Genomic DNA, 16101 nt, shown 5'->3' on the forward strand with positions numbered 1-16101 from the left:
CCAGACTGAGGCCGGCACCAGGGCCCGTGGCACCAACGCCATGGTCTAGAGAGAGCCGGGGTGTCTGTGGGGCGGGCTGGGGAGGCAGAGGGGTGTGTAAGGCGATGGGGGGGACAGATAGATCTGGGCTGGCTAGCTGGATGCTAGGCAGACTCGGTGGGCGTGTGTGTGCAGGGATGTGTCGCAGGGCGGGCTGCACTACCCCTTTAAGGGACAGTTTGGTGCTTGTGGCCAAAAGCACCTGGGTGCAATCAAGGTTCCCCGGCGCCTCCCCAGTGCTGGGGCTGGATATAAACTGGGGCGGGGAGGGGGAGAAGGCTCCCCTGCAATGGGCCTTGGAGGGTTTGTTTTCTGAGCCCAGGCTCCCAGGCAGGGGGGTGTAAGCTGCCTAGCAGAGAGGAGACGGCCCGCTGGCCTCCAGGGCAGTAAGTGAGCTGGGTCAGGAGCTTGGCCGGGAGTCGGTTTGGGGGCCTGGCGGGAGAGTGGTTTGATTCTTGGTCTCCTCTTTGGGCTGTGGAGAGGCGGGCAGGCTGGGTGGGTGGGCGAGCACAGGGCTGGGGTCCAGGAGCTGGAAGGCTAGCGTGGAGATGGCTGGGTAAGTGTGGGGAGGGCTCGATCTGGATTCCCAGCTCTAGGCAGGGAGCTCGTTTGGCTAATCCTGATGGCCCCAGAGATCGGGGGCCCCGCTGGGGCTGCGTCTGCAGCTGGTCAGCGAGTGTGAGGGCTGATTCATGGCCGGGCAGAGCCTGGATTTCATCCCCACTGGTTCCAAACGTCCTGGCCGTGGGTCCCACATCCCGGGACCTGCCCCCAGCAGCGGCACTCGACGTGCTGCACCAGTCCTGGCAGAGAGTGTCTCCAGGGGGCTCCTCCCAAGGTGTCCCTGAGACACTGCCCTTGTCACAGGGCTGACATTCCCTTGGCGTAAAGCAGGGGCTGCGGCGCTGTGGCCAGATGGGGCAGGATCTGGGCCCTCGATTTGCACCGGGCCTGATCTGCTGGCCCGGCTGAGACGCAGCTCTCGGGCGAGGTGGATGGCGATGGGCTGGGTGCCGTCCCACAGGACCCAGCCTGCCGCTAACAATGCGGAGGGGTGGATCTGCCGCTGGCTGGAAGGTGCTTGGGTGGCCCAGGAGCTGGGAGTCCCCTAGTTACCTAGCACAGTGCCCATAAGAGCAGCCTCTCCCCGGCTGTGCCCTGCCCCTGGCATGCACAGCACCTGGTCTGCAGGGCCTGCCGCGGATGGGAGTGTGCCTGGGCCCCAAATGCTTGCTGGGAAAGGGGCTGAATCCCACCAAGCTGCCGTCACGAAGGAGCCCTTGGGGGTGGGTGCTGTGGGGTATTGTAGCCAGCTGGCTTTGCACAGGTGAACCTGGGCGTGTGGGGCTCTCTGTGTCTGTATTGATCCCTAGAGCCAAAAGCAGTGTGGCTCCCCCACCCCCTGCGTGAATTTAAAAAAAAGCAAACCTGGAAGCTCCCAGGCGAGGGTGGGTTCTCTCTATTTGCCCCTCTGTATCCTGTTTTTAAGATTTGCTCTGCAACTGTGAGGCTAGGAGTGTGCTTAATAAAAAGCGCAGCTGCATTTCATCCACTCCCCTGACTCCAGCAGCTGGGGCTTTAAGAGCAGCACCAGCGCTGGTGAGATGAAGATGCTGCATCTGCCTCCCCTGCCCTCCATCCCCGCCCTCCCCGGCTCTGCCATCGTACGCTGTGACCAGACCTGCCTGCCAGCCTCCCCAACTCCCCAGCGTTCAAAAATCACTGGTCAGACCCCCAAAATCACAGGACTGGCTTGAAAAATCCTGAGACATTTCACAAAAACTTGAGCTGTGGGAGCGGGGTGGGTCACCTGCTGCTTTCTGAGCCCGCAGGGCGTACACCTGTCACACTTCTGTGGCTCTCTCCTAATCATAAGGTCTAAAAACGTTTGTTTTTTTTTAATATGAAAGCTGAGATTTTACTCATAATCCCTGGACTCCGGGAGCTGGGGCTTTAAGTAAAGCCCCAAAGAGGGTGCGAGTCTGCAGTGCGGTTCCTGTGAGGCTGTGATGCCTGAGAGTGAATGCCAGGTATTCTAGTAGCCCATAGAACTCCCCGGCTGATGTCAGGGCCCCTTGCGCTAGGTGCTGCACAGATGTGCTCTGCCCCTGGGTCCTTACAGTCTAAATTGATAAGACAAAGGGGAGACAGAGGCCTGGCCAAGAGAAGTGACTTGCCAGGGTCGCCCTGCACATCAGCGTCAGAGCCAGGAGCAGCCCTGGGTCTCCTGAGGCCGATGCCCTGCCTGCCGAACCCCACTGCCTTTGGCTCCTCTGCTGATAAGCTGAGTCCTGCCCTCCCAGCTGATCCTTGGCACTCTGGACCCATTGGTTGGGGGTGTGTCTTAGGCCTGATCATCTGCCCCATGCACTTACTCCTGGGGGGGCCATGGCTTGAACTACCTTCCGCAGAGCAGCATTCCACAGTGGGGGAGAGGGGCTGGTTATACCTCTGCCTTTGGGGGGGATGGGCGTGACCTCACTGAGGGCCAGCCTCATGGTGGTGGCGGGGACAGGGAAGGAATAGAAACACGCAGACAGCTACACACCAGGCCCTTTCGCTGGGGTAGTTACAGCCCCTCCCTCCTCACAGATTTTGGGGGTAGTCGTGTGCCCTGATTTGGCTTTATTCCACTTTGGGCACCGCCCCAGTTTTCCTAGATCCCAGGGGGACCATTGTGGTCATCCAGTTAACGCTCCTGGGCTAGCACAGGCCCTGGGGGCTTCTCTGGATTAATTCCTGGTTGGACAGGAGCCGATCTTCTCGAACAAAGTCGACAGGGGACACGTAACCTGCGAGCCATGGAGAACTGCAGTCTGAATGTGTCCCGCGGGGCGTTAGACCTTTGCCTGCTAGACCGCAGAGCCCGATAGCAAAGTTTTCCTATCCCCCACGTGGGCACGGCCGGCCGGGGATCAAGTCACCCCTTCGCCTCCTCTGTGGGAAGCTACCGAGGCCCGCGGAGCTCACTCGCTCTTGTCTCTGACCCGCTTCCCAGTTTGCCGGCCTCCTTGGACTGCGGGCACCGGAAAGAGACCCAGGGACTCCCACCGGAGGTTGCACCGGCTCCAAATGCCACGTTTCCACAGCCTCCAGTCCCCAAATCTGGGCCCACTGGGTTTGACTCTGCCGGTGACCCCGGCCCGGCTGTGGGGTGTCCAGGACTGGTCGGGCTGCGGCTAGCCTGGGCTGCCACCTGCTGGAGGAAAATACCCACTGACGGACGCCCGGTTTCTTCTGCAACGGCCGCCTCGTCTCTCCCGCGCTGGGGCTGGCTGCAGAGCCCCTTTTGGCCAGGCTGCTTCTGTGATGGAGGCCACGTCCCCCTCCAAGGGGCTTTGGTTCTATCGCCCCACTACCCCCCACCCCACCCCGGCTTTCCTCTGCGCCTTAATCGCATGGTATCTCCGTACCCGGGCAGGGAAGGTCCCACACACACGGGTCTGGCGGTTCCGGGCATCTACAAGAGAAGCTGCCCGTGGCCCGAGCCGTTCTGGCCAGCGGCCTGCGAGCTGCGGGGAGGTCGATCCTGCCCACCCCCCGCCTGTGCGTGCGGGCGGGCCAGAGATCCGGGGCGCCCTGCCCCTCTCTCCTCGACTCACGCCCGCAGCCGGGAAGGGGGGGACAGCAGGGACGGGTCCCGGCTGTGAGCAGTAGGAGCCAGCGGGGGCATGCATGGAGCGGGAGAGTGCTGGGGGGAGAGACCCACTCCGCGGGGGCTGGTGCTGGGAGCAGGGGATGGGACGTCAGGACTCCTGGGTTCTAGGCCCGGCTCTGCCACCGACTCACTGGGTGGCCTTGGGCGAGAAGCCTCCTGGCCCAGTGGGGGTGTCTTGTGGGTCCCCTTCTCCCCCGTGGAAGGCCTGGCTCCCTCCTCCCCTTGGCTCTCCGCCGGTGGGTGGGGGCAGCTCTCTGCGATGGGCTCAGCCTGGCCTGGTGAAATATTAACCCCACCTCCCCTGGCGTTGAACAATGGGGGGCCTGTTCCTGGCCAGGAAACTGCCGTGGGGGCCGCCCAGTCTCTGCACGGGAGCTCGCCCTGCGGGGGTCCCAGAGCTTGGCTGGGGGAGGAGAAGGAGACTTTGGGGGGTCTAAACGGCCCCTCCTCCAGGGAGGTGCCAGGGCAGGTCTGCCCTTAGCACACCGTCCCGATGGGCATCTCCTGGCACAGCTGAGCTCCCCGCAGAGGCCGGGACTGGCGAGCCAGGCTGGCCCCGTCTGTCTTTGGGATGCATCCCCACTTCCTAGCTCCTGGCTCCCTCCCAGAGCTAAGCAAAGAGAAGAGACAGTTGCTGTGATGGGGAGACAGCGCGGGGTGCGGGGACCTCGACCCACTGCCTGGAAAGGATGAGCGCCGTGGGCGCGGCGAGCGGAGGGTGACATCAGAGCGGGGAAGCGATGACGCGGGGACGGGCGGGGGACGGGGCTGTGAGGGGAGATATAAACCTCCGAAGCCGGCTGTGGCAGAGGAGAGAGCAGAGGGATCCGGCCAGCTTGCCAAGCACAGACCCCTGCATCGCACCGCATCTCTGCACCGCGCCCCGCTGGATCAGGGTAAGCACACGGGGCCGGGACTTGGGGGCATCTCCGGGGGACCTCCCTGACCCAGCCCTGGCCATTCGGGCCATATAGCGCCATGTACGTCTGTGGCACCCATGCCCCGTGGTCCTGGAGAGTGCCCTGGGACTCTCGGGGCTGGGAGATGGGGGGCTATCTCAGGGGCACCCCTGTCCCCACGCAGCTCCGATGTCGGGAGAGCAGAAGGTGGATCTGGGGCAGCAGATGGGGGGTCCTGGCAGGAAGGTTGGGATCTGGAGCTGGGGGAGGGAACCACGGGGGGGCTGGGTGTGAACGGGTGAGTGTGTCTGTGTGCATGTGCAGGCATGTTGGCGTGTGCGTGTGTGTAAGGGTGTGGGTGTGCACGCCCCGGTGTGTGAGCACGAAGTGTGTGATGTCCATGTGTGAGAGTGAGGAGAGGTGTGAGCAGGCGCAGACAGCTGTGCAAGGATTCACGTGCGCGTGCCGTTCTCTGCGTGTGCCCGCGTGCGTGCGGACGTGAGCACAGGGCGTGGGTGTGTGCGCGTCCGGGCGCTGATGGGCACAGGGCAGGCGTGTGCAGTTCCCACCCCAGCCTTCGCCATCTCCTTCCACGTCAGCCCGCCCGTCTCCTCCTGGGGGGCTGCCTGGCCCGTCCTCCGGCCCCGCCACCTCCCAGTGGGCAGATGGGCAGGGCGTTGCCTGACCCCCGCTGCTTCCCGTGGGGCCGGCTGAGAAACCCAACAGCCCCCTCCCTGCTGGCTCTGTGGCTCCCCCACCTCCCACCCCCTGTTCTCCTGGGGTCCTGCCGGCTTCTCTCCTCAGTCCTGCCCTCCCCTCTCTCCTGTCTCTCTTCTTCCCCCCCCCCCATGCTGTGTCTCTCTCCCTGGCCCCCACACTGGCCTGCCCCCCAGCCCATTCAGGTTCTGCTTCCTTGCCTTGTCTCACTGGCAGGCGCTTTCCCTCCTCCCCTCCCCCAGATGGTGGCCCCCCGCAGACACTGGGCTCCCCTCGTCTCCCTCACCTGCTGCGTGGCCCTCCTTGTCGGGCACCTGGCCGGCGCCGCCCCGATGCACCCCAAGTACCCGGGAGACGACGCCCCCGTGGAGGAGCTGGCCCAGTTCTACAACGAGCTGCAGCAGTATCTCAACATGATCACGCGGCCCCGGTGAGTGGCGGGGCTAAGAGGTGGCTGGCGCTGCCAGTCCGCTGCACGCCTCCGGGCTCGGCTGATTTCCTAGTCCCAGTCCGTGGACTGGTCTCCCGGAGGGACTGGCCTGTCGGTCTCGGACGCAGTGACAGGCTACATGTTTTTCTGCCCCCCCCAGATATGGCAAGAGATCCAGCAGCAGGACACTCGGTGGAGACCCCTACGACGCCCCGGGATGCTAAAAGCCGCCAGGTAACGTCTGTTCTGTGTGTGTGTGTGTGTGTACACGGGCACATCTGTTACCGCCAGGTTACTGGCAGACCAGGAATGAATGCTGGTGAGCTGCGTTCTGTGGTGTGGGCGAGTCGGAGGGACTCTCCGTGCCCCAGCGTGGCGCGAGGGGGCGCTGTGCTCCTGGAGGGTGGGAGATCAAAGCCAGGCCCTGCCTATTTGCTCTCGTTAAAGACCCTGCGTTTGCAAGAGCGGGGCTGGGGTTCCGAGCGGGGCGACCACGTTCTGCCTCCCTGCGAAACTTCAGTGGGAGCTGTGGAGCAGCTGCCCCCTCCCACCCCAGAAGCAGGCGCATTTCAGCCACGGGTGGGGACAGAGGCAAAGTCTGTAGGGGCTAGCTCCAACTCAGTCACTGTGCCGGAGGATGAGGATCTGGCTGGTACTCAAGTGACCCATGTGAAGGTGTCTATGGCAGGCTTCGCAAGAGTTCCTGGGCTTATGCTCTGCCTTCCTGTCCCGGTCTGAACCCAGCTCTCTGAGCCCCAAACACCTGCAGGAGAAGGTGCAATGGGCTTTGGTCGTGGGGCCAGCTGACGCACAGGAGGAGTTTGGGAGGCTCGGAGCGTTGCAGTTGCAGGAAATACAACTGTTGTGTGATAGGGAGTGTGGGAATGGGCGGCAGTGTGATTAGAACCGGGACTGGGAATCCCAGGATGCCTGGGTCCCATTTCCGAGCTCTGGCAGGAGAGCGGTTATAGCAGAAGCCTGGGTTCTCCTCAGCTCTTGGGGTCAGGAATCCTGGTTCGGCTCTAGGAAAAGAGTCTTTTTAGTAGGTAGAAGGGGGGAGTGGGTGTCAGGACTCCTGGGTTCCATTCCCAGCGCTACCACTGGCCTGCTGTGGGACGTTGGGCGAGTCACTTCCTTGCTCTGGGCCTCAGTTTCCCTATCTATCGGGGAGGATATCGATACTGTTGAGCCTCCAGGGTTGCTGTCAGGCTGCGTCGTTACCCTGCTTGCAAAGTGCCCTGGGTTCCCCAGGAAAAGCTGCTGCGTAAAGCCAAAAATGGGGTTCTGTGGAAGGGCGGAGGAATGTTGAGTGGTGTAGACGGGGGCCTTTGCTGTCAGCATTCCCACAGTGCCCAGCAGGTGGCACCGACAAACCATCTCTCCAGGGGGGGCCTCGCTGGGAGGAGGAGGAGGGAGATGAAGGGGCTGCAAAGAGAGAGAGCAGGCCCGAGCTGCGGTACAAACCCTGCTCCCTAGTCAGCCCTCCGGGGCCAGGAGAGGGGCCTTCCCCCTGGATGAACCCTGAGGTTCAAGGGACGCAGGGCATTAAAATGGACAGGGCTCCCCGCAGGGTCACGGGGCAGCCCCGGCGACAGGGTCCCCCAGTGCGGCTGTTCCAGTCTCCTGGGCACTTCCCCCAGCTGCCTGGTCAGCTTCATTGTCTCATTCCCGTAAACTAGCCCCAGATGTGTCTGGGTGAGTTGCATGTGCCTTCCAAAGGGCAGCAGGCCCGGAGGACGGGACAAAGGTGGGGAGTGGGGGGAGGGATGAGACCAGGAGGCGTGGACGTGGGGTATCCCCAGGCTACAGCGCCCGACTGGTCTCTTAGGTCCTAACTGAGTCTTTTGGGTCATTTCAGGGCGTGATCCTGAGCGGCAGCCAGCCAACCCCAGCCCCAGCGCCGATCCCTCTGTGATTCTCCTCTTCCTCCCCCTCCTCGTGCCTGCTTCAAAGCCACAACCGCCGCCTGCTTTCTCCCTCCCTCCCTCGGTTCCCAGGTAGATTAATACGAATGACGATCAGAACAATAAATCTGGGTGTAAATCGCAGTCAGTTTGCGGCTCTTTAATCTGGAGTGAGGGGAGCGCAGACTCGTGGGGGAGGGAGGGGAGCAGCACGGAGGTGGGATGTCAGGGGCGGGGACCCCCTGGTGGCCAGTGTGTGTGTGTGTGTGTGTGTGTGTGTGTGGGGTGTATGTGTGGGTGCATTCACAAGAGGGTAGCGCTGGGGCCCTCTGAGATTCTACTCCCCAGGGGTGGGGCTGCTGTTTACCCCAGGGGGATGGAGGGAGTGGCCAGCATCCACCTGGTGGGGGCGAACGGCCAGGGGGCAAGAGCTGCCTTTGCACTGGGGGTACCGCTGCGGGCCAGGGCAGCTGTATGAGCAGGGGCTGGTGACTGGGCCTCGAGCAGCGTGACCCCTGGGGGAGCGTGGGCCTGTACGTCCCTGGGGTAGGGAATCCCTGGCCGCATTGCACTGGGGCATGGACCCTGGGGTGTGTGTATGTGTGTGTGTGTGTTGGGGGGGGGGGGGGGGAATTGTGGCCCTAGAGCCTCCCCACATGGAAATGCCTTGTCTGGAGTCACAGCCGCACGCCTGCCCCGGTGTTTGGCTGCCAGCAGGAGGGAGGTTATTGTGCCCTTCCCCTTCCACCCCGCCAGCTGAGCAGGCTCCTGGACGCTCCCCATCCTAGCGCCCCGGGCAGGGGCAGGCAGAGGGGTGCGGGGGGGGCAGGGCTGTGCAATGGGGGAGGCCCAGATGGGCAGAATGATCAGAGCCTCCCCGCCAGGTTTGGGGGGGCAAACAAGCTCCCCGGGCTGCGTCCCCTTTCCAGCCACCCCCCCCTCCTCCATGCACCCCTTCGCTGCCCTGCTCCCCCATTCCCCCCTCCCTCCCCCGGCCAGCCGCTCTCCTGTCTTCCCAGGGCCCGATCCGACAGCCGGGGCACGGCCTTGGCTCCGTCCTCCGCCTTGGCCCTTCACAACTGAAGAGGGGGGGGGGGCCGAAGGGGGCTGTTTCCAAAAATCTTGGAAACAACCCCCCCCCCCCACTGCTTCCTCCTCTTCCCCCTCGCACCCCCCCCCCCCCAAATTTGCTGGAGATAATCGATACCGCAGCCCCCAGTCAGCACTAAAAGGGGGCGCGGGGGGGGCACCAGCTGACTGAACAGGGCACTGAATGACCAGCTCGGTCGGTTCCCAAGCGCGGCGGGCTGATGGGACCCAGAGCCGGCCGCCCCCCCCCGCCGCCACGGGGCGTTGCTGCTTTAAGGTCCCCCCCCCCCCACCACCCCACTCCACCCCCCCGGAGGCAGCGCCGAGATTGGCAAGCGAGCAGCAGCAGAAGCTACCCCGGCGGAGCCTTACCCCCGAGCGGGAGCGGAGCTTAGTTCCCGGCCGGTAAGAGAGACCCCCCCCCGCCGCCCCCCCATTGCACCCCGCGGGTGCATTCCCTGGGCGGGTGGGCAGCAGAGAGCCCGTCCCGGCGCACCCGGCTGCAGGACCAGCAGCCCCGCGGCTAAGCGGACCCCCCCCCCGGACCCCCCACGCCGGGCGCTTCGCCAAGCCAGGGCTGCTCGCGGGGGGTCCCGCCGCTGGGAATTTCACCCTCCCGGTTCCCACGGCGCAGCCCGGGCTGGTCGCCGAAGAACAGGTGCGCGGGGCCGAGCCAGGCCAGCCTCTGCCCCCCGGGGCCCCTCCGCCGCTCCCTGGGGCAGTGGGATCTCTTTACCCTCCCCCCCCCCCATCCCCTCGGCTTCTCAGCCCCTCTGGCTTTGGGGAAGGGGCAGTGGGCTGCAGGATTTCCCCCATCTCTGGGGTGGGTGGGGTGGGGGAGGGTAAATCCGTTTTATTTCCTCTGCTGGCCTGTTCCAGCTGGTTCCCTCCCCCACCCTGATTAAAGAGGCTAATTGCAGCCCCTGCCCCGGTGTCACTTGAGGAATGTGGGAGAGCAACACGTTGTGACGTAACAAGAAATGTGGCCGCTCCGCTCTCCCAAAGGGCTGCTTTACTGGGTCTGGGCTGGAGCACGGCCCTCCTCCGCCCCTCCAAGCCGGGGGGTCGGTGGGTTTCCACATCAGGATCCCCTTGTCAAGCCTGAAGTCTCAGCTGCCCTCCGCCGGGATGCCAGCGATCCTGACTGTCTATGCCAGGGGAGGGCAAATTACCTGGGTCTGCTGAAGATGGGGGGGGGGGGGGGAAGGAGGGGCGTTGTGACTAGGAATGAGGTCATTCCAGTTGCTTTCCCCATACGCAACATGTTTACCCACAGAGACGCGCCCTATTGCCACCACTTCACTCCTGGTGCCCTGCCGATGCTGAAGAATAGCAGGATTCAGCTGGGCTGCCCGTCTGGACCCGGCTCAATGAGCGGGTTTGTTTAGCGGGCTGCACATCTGCCCTGAGGATCAGCTCTGTGTGGCTGGTGAGCTTGTACTTCCCACCAAGAGAAGTCGGTGCAGTAAAAGATATTCCTTGGCCCATCTCGTCTCTCTCCTGTCCCGGGACCAAGGTGGCTCCAACGCTGCAATGAACGTAGGATCGTGGACTTGGAAGGGAGCTCAGGAGGTATCTAGTCCAACCTCCTGCTCAAAGCAGGACCAACCCCAACTAAATCATCCCAGCCAGATGGGCCTTAAAAACCTCTAAGGATGGAGATTCCACCGCCTCCCTAGGTAACCCATTCCAGTGCTTCACCACCCGCCTAGGGACAAAGTTTTTCCTAATGTCCAACCTAGACCTGCCCCACTGCAACTTGGGACCATTGCTGCTCGTTCTGCCATCTGCCACCATGTGCCTGTCAGTCGGAAACTTCTGCCCCCGGCCCATTAGAGGCGAAGCTGTGGGGAGTCGGAGTGAAAACGGGAACTCAACGGAACGCAAGGAGAGACGGGCAGCGGAAAACCTCCGGCCCTGATTCTCTCCTGCCCCGCAGCGTGGGCTGTCATGTACCCCAGTGCGAAGAATATCCACGGGGCAGTTTTGCACCCATGCTGTGACAAGGTGCGGAGCAACGGAGAACTGGGCCCCCGGAGCCAGGCGGCTGCAACAGGCAATGAGAACCCGAGAACAGGCTGAGGAGGATGTGGTTGTTGGGACCTGCAGATTCTCCCCAGACTCCGTTGTCCGTCCCGGGATGAGTTCGGAGACACTGTTGCCATTAGGCGCCTCTTAGATCAGGGCGGGAGTTTGGCGGGGGTGCACTGTGCTGTGTGTGTGTGTGTGTGTGGAGAGAGGGGTCTAGCATGGAACAAATGCAGAGTCGTTCCAGGTCAAAGGGTACTTCTAGCACCCGGCAGCTAGCACAGATCAGTGGCAGACAATAGGGGAGGTGGTGGAATCTCCATCTGTAGAGGTTTTTAAGGTGCGGCATGACAAAGCCCTGGCTGGGATGATTTCGCTGAAGTTGGTCCTGCTTTGAGCAGGGGGTGGGACTAGACGACACTCTGAGGTCCCTTCCAACCCTCATCTTCTGTGATTCTAATAGAAACAATCAGTGATGCAAACATTAGAAAGGGAGAACAGCGCGTCAGTGGCAGGGCGGTGCCGGTGGCCCAGAAGTCCTGGCTCCCCTTACCCTGTTCTAACCACTAGGCCGCACACCTTCCTACAGCTGGGAATAGGACCTAGACGGCCTGGCTTCCGTGCCCACTGGTGGTGCTAGAAAACACTAGATGACCTGCTAGATCTCCAGGGACTCGACGTCCCTGCGCTGACATTGGTGGATGTGTCAGCGGTGTGGCCTCCCCTGGGCGCGCTCTCCTTGTCGAGATACCTGCCCTGTCATGTCGTGTCAGCGCCTCCCCTGGAGCAAGCGACCAGGGCGTGTTGCTGCCGCCCGAAGGCGGTGGCTGCTTCCCGTCAAATGAAAGCACGTCGGCCCACCGGGAATGCGGATTGCTTTCTGACGTGACTGCAGCGAGAGGCACCCGCCGGCGTTCTAAGCCAAGACTCCGACTCCGCGCCTCAAAGCACAGGAGAATCCAGGCCCCAGGGACCCAATACCGGGCGTCTCGCGGGCAAGCAGCTAAGCGCAACACGACCCGCAACCGACTCTATGCGTCAGGACCCGCCCACCAGGGCCTAGCACCAGGATTCGCACTCCCAACCGCAGTGGAGTGCTCAGTGGCGGGGATCTAACTCCCAGCTGCAGGCGGGCCAGGAGCGGTGCACATTCCCAGGGTGGTAGGATGAGGCTACGTGGAGCGATCCCCACCCAAGGATTCATGCTCCCAGCTTCTGGTCTCAGCCAGATCCAGGAACCCTGGCAGTTACTCTTGCCTCCCTGCGTGAAAGTCATGCGCTTGGGCTTGGACTCATCCCCTGTGATGTTGCCATGCAGGCCCCAGGGCACGTTCCTCCTATCCCGGAGCCGTTGCTGGGTGCGGGAGAACTGTCGTGTTTGCTCACGCGGTTGCTTTTTCCCAGGCCTCGCTCATTCCCTGGCTTACACTGTGCAACGCGCCCTCTGTGAAACCAACTCCGGTTCCATCCTTCCCACGGAGATTCCCTCTCCCTGCCGCTCTGGATTCTCCCGGGTGGCTCCCCTCAGTGGCAGGGATGGAGCAGGATGGGATAGCTCTAAACTCACTCCAGCTACGGCCAAGATAGGCGCTAACCTCTCCTAGCCATCTCCAGCAGTGAAATGGCTCATTCGGGCCATTCAGCTCCACCTCACCTCTTTACTGTGGGAGCATCACCCGTCCTCTGCTCATGCTGCCTTCTGAGTCAAGATCATCCCCCCCGCCACGGCAGTCATGATGTTTCTGTTCAGACCTGCCCCCTGGTTTTCTTTGTTAGGGCCTGCTGGGTCTAGCAGAGGAGTTGGCTGGGGTGATCAGAGACAGGTTTGCTCAGGGTCCAGATGGGCACGGGCACGGCGACGCTGATGCAGCCTTGGCATTCAGGCTGAAACTAGTCTCTGCCCCATTCACTCTCCTGGGCTCCCCCAGGAGATCAATGCACATGTCGATGCCGGTCAGGGAACATTCCAGACGCTCTCAGGCATCTGGATTTGTGAATGGCGGGTGGGGCGGGAGAGAGAGTTAACCCTTAAAGTACAAGAGCAGGGAAAGCAACCGAGTCACTCTCAGCTCGTCCGTCCTATCAGTTCTTCTGGCCAATCCTCCCCAAGCTAAGACAAGGTCCTGCCAGCCCACAAAAAGTGACGCGTTATTATGTGTGGCTTGGCCCAAAAAGAATGAAACTGATCCTCGGGCAGCCGCTAAGCTGAGACCGGACGCGTTCATTTCACATGTAGCCGGAGCTGGCTGGATTCCCAAGAGTGACCGTGGAGGGGCATGGAGGCTGGCAACAGAGCCTGCATGTGCACGCGAGCGGCCTGCTTCCCTGGGGCCCTCCCAGCTTTGGGGAGAGGTGGTTTCAGCAGGGCACGAGCAGCCTTTCAAGGTGATCTGGGTGTCGCCCCCTCTGACTGGCATGTGGCTGCATCAGGGAAGAATTTGACGCTGGGTCTCTGCCCTGCGGAGTTCACAATCGGTCCGTGGGCGGGACGGTGCAGAGACCTTGAGCCCTGACTGGGGGCTCTGCTGTGGCCTCAGGAGGCCAGCTCCCAGCACACAGGGGCTACAAAACCAGCCAAACCAGCCTTTCTGGAATCTCCCCTGGCAGCAGGGGGCTGTCGGGTGGCCCTGCATTGCCCCTGGGGGGGCAGGGAAGCAGGCTGGCCGATTCACACCGTGCTCTCCCTAGTCTGGATCACCTGCTGCAGCCCTGACGGCGCCTCTAGCTGGCCCAGCAGGTGCAAGAGGTGGCCGGGTGATCCGCTGCAGCCCTCCTGGCTTCTGGAGCAGCTTCTGGCCTGGCCCTGGCCTGGGCTGGGAGAAGGGCCGGACAGGCCGCCCCGCTCCCTCCCTTCACGACCTGCCCTCTCCTGTCTTCCCACACCAGCTCCGATCCCTTGGCAGTTGTCTCCAAAGGTGGGCTGGGGGGTGCTCCCACTTCTTCCATATTGTTCTCCCCCCCCCAGTGTTGCTACGGCAACCGGGAAATTAGCATCCCCTGCTCGCTGGCAGCTGATCCATGGCCTTGTTTCTTCTGAGCAGCTGGCAGCGGAGTCCTGGGCTCCGGACGCAGGCCTGGGTTCGCTCCCCTGCTCCGCCATCCCTCCTGTGGCTGCCGGCCCTGGGACGGGATTCGGGGAGACCTCGCCGAGCTGTGAGAGGCAGAGAGAACCACAGGGTCTGTCTGTGTCCAGCAGCCCGGATCCCCCTCATAGACAGGTCGTGTCTCTTCCCTGCCACCAGGGGTGCTAGACGGGCGAGGCCTCATACAGGGCAACTGTCTGTTGCTCCGGGCTCCTGACCCGGCTGGATTTCTTTTTTAACCCCCCCTTGAGTTCACCGGCCCCGGGGGAGGCTGGAGCTGCCGTGGCCGGGTGGGCTGGTGGGTGGCTTTTCAGGGCATGTGCTCCCTCTGGCACTGCAAGGGTTAATGCCATTCCCGCACCAATCCCCTCCCTGTGGGATTTTAGGGAATCAACTACAGACCAGGCTCCTGCCCTTTCCCAGCAGGGGGCGCTGGCGGGGGACCGGGCAGGGACGCTGGCTGTGGGGGCGGGGGGCTCCCAGGGACCCCGGTCCCAGCCTCTACCTGTGCGGGGATGGAGGTGGGGTGTGGGCTGTGGTGAGGGGTGCGGGGGGGGGCGGGAGCGGTGCCCGTTGAATTCAGCATCTCCTCCACTCCCATGCATTGGAGAAGATGCTCCGGTGACTCCAGGTGGGAAAGGGCCGAGAGCGGCTCTGAAAGGAGGGCGGCTGGGCGCTCCGGGCTGTGTCTTTTTACCTCCCTCCCTCCCCGCTGGTGGCATTACTCACTGGGCCCTGCTGCACCAGGAATCCAGACGGGACCAGGACGCCCACCGCCGAGGTAGCAGAGCCGTGGAGTTGTTAGATTGGCTGCACCCTGGGGGTGTAGGCTGCCTGACCGTAGCAACGGCCTGTCCCCTGGACAGCTCCTTTCCTCTGGGTCCCCCTGACCTCCCCCTGCTGGCCCTGTGCCCCTTCCGGCTAGCCTCCGGTATCTCCCCGTCAAGTGACTGGCTTTCACCCTTTCCTCTCCCCGCAGATCCCCGCGGGTGCACCCGTTCGGAGGAGCTCTCGCCGCCTGACACCCCGCCGCTGCCTGAACCGCGCCAGCTGCTGAGATGCCCGTGGCGGCTACTAACTCCGACTTCGGTAAGACTTGCCCCCCTCCGGGCTGGAACTGTGAAATGTCACCCGCCCCACCCTCGGTCTGTGTGCTGCCCCTCGCCGCCCCTGAACTCCCACGGCGGCTGACCACCAAACGCCCAGCATAGGGGGATGCTGGCGATGGGCCCAGGCTGCCAAGTTTGGGACTCAGATAAGAGCTCCTGGCGACGAGTTCTTGGGTGTGAGGATTGGCCCAGAGAGGGTATGGTTGACTGACCCCTGCGAGATCTGGACCCTGCTCGCTGTTTGTTCCTTGCGCTGCGGGAGCAGCTGGCTGCGGGCGGGGAATGGCGGGGACAAATGCCCAAGTAAGAGGAAGGACAGCTCAATGTTTAGAGCGCTGGCTTGGGGCTCAGGAATCCTGGCGTCAATTCCCGGCTCTGCCACAGACTGCCTGTGTGACCTTGGTCAAGTCACTTCGGGCCAGATTTTTAAAGGTCTGTTGGTGCCTAACTCCTATTGAAGCCAATGGAAGTTAGGTGCTTATATACCTTTAAGAATCCAGGCCTGTCTGTGCCTCAGTTTCCCCCATCTGTCACAGGGGGCTAGGAGGATAAATGCACTGAGGACGATGAGGCACTCAGCTGCCACAGGGACGGGGGTTATAGGAGTCTGTGAAATTAGCAACCCGACTTCCCCGCCAGGAGCTGTGTTTCAAATGGAGGTGCCCTGGCTATTCGGGGGGTGGGGGAGGGCGCCAGGCTATGCTCAGTGCTCACTCCCTGGGAGGTGCTGTGGGTCAGCTGGCCTCTTTGTGCCGGAGGGCTGGGTCAGGAACTAGTTCATTCTGGGGGACGAGGGGCTGGGGGCCAGATCTCCTGCTGTGCATGGCCCCCCCCTGCCGTCTCCCAGTCCGACCCCCCGCTGCCTCCCCTGATGCTGTGGTTGGGGGCTGGCACGTTTTGGCGGAGGAGGGATGGAAGCTGGATCTGTAGCTGTGGATGGCTTCTCTGCCATCCCTGCAGCCAGCTGCGGCTGGAAAGGTCACTCCCCCCCCCCCCCAACTCCCACCACCCGCTTCCGAGGATGCTGGTACCGAGGGACAGCGCCGCCTGCTCCCTGGTGTCTATGGAAACGCAGTCGTCTCAGCCGAGACCGCTCGTCAGCTTTCAGAAATTAAAGGGGCCGCTGGGAGATTCTGGGCTGTGCA

At 62.9% G+C, this 16101-nt stretch overlaps 2 protein-coding genes and 1 long non-coding RNA gene across 4 annotated transcripts in view; all 3 read left to right on the forward strand.

The window, feature by feature from the left end:
* The first annotated feature begins 342 nt into the window (after nucleotides 1–342).
* LOC137148242 (uncharacterized) lies at nucleotides 343–4422 on the forward strand. Its single transcript, XR_010918481.1, has 2 exons — nucleotides 343–425; nucleotides 3038–4422. It is a non-coding gene; the product is annotated as an uncharacterized lncRNA (long non-coding RNA).
* Nucleotides 4423–4425: 3 nt separating this feature from the next.
* LOC137148241 (pancreatic polypeptide-like) lies at nucleotides 4426–7785 on the forward strand. Its single transcript, XM_067540886.1, has 4 exons — nucleotides 4426–4593; nucleotides 5556–5743; nucleotides 5904–5977; nucleotides 7602–7785. Exons 1-3 carry the CDS (start codon nucleotides 4438–4440, stop codon nucleotides 5965–5967), a joined length of 408 nt encoding a protein of 135 aa, XP_067396987.1. The 5' UTR covers nucleotides 4426–4437; the 3' UTR covers nucleotides 5968–5977; nucleotides 7602–7785.
* Nucleotides 7786–9094: 1309 nt separating this feature from the next.
* The window catches only part of MPP2 (MAGUK p55 scaffold protein 2), a 38817-nt gene continuing 31810 nt past the window's right edge, over nucleotides 9095–16101 (forward strand). For both annotated transcript variants that reach the window (XM_067541079.1, XM_067541080.1), the window contains exons 1-2: nucleotides 9095–9141; nucleotides 14827–14936. In XM_067541079.1, the coding sequence (XP_067397180.1) occupies nucleotides 14906–14936 (31 nt within the window). In that variant the 5' untranslated portion in view covers nucleotides 9095–9141; nucleotides 14827–14905. The remainder of the gene's footprint in view (nucleotides 9142–14826; nucleotides 14937–16101) is intronic.

The sequence above is a fragment of the Emydura macquarii genome, unplaced genomic scaffold (assembly GCF_026122565.2).
Source record: "Emydura macquarii macquarii isolate MOO-44397 ecotype Brisbane River unplaced genomic scaffold, CSIRO-AGI_Emac_v2 contig_629, whole genome shotgun sequence".
NCBI classification, from domain to species: domain Eukaryota; kingdom Metazoa; phylum Chordata; order Testudines; family Chelidae; genus Emydura; species Emydura macquarii.

Coding starts and splice junctions, on each gene's coding strand:
- LOC137148241 (XM_067540886.1), top strand. CDS start 4,438: ATGACGCGGGGACGGGCGGGGGACGGGGCTGTGAGGGGAGATATAAAC. Junction 4,594..5,555: donor CCGCGCCCCGCTGGATCAGG/GTAAGCACACGG, acceptor CCCCTCCCCCAG/ATGGTGGCCCCCCGCAGACA. Junction 5,744..5,903: donor AACATGATCACGCGGCCCCG/GTGAGTGGCGGG, acceptor TGCCCCCCCCAG/ATATGGCAAGAGATCCAGCA.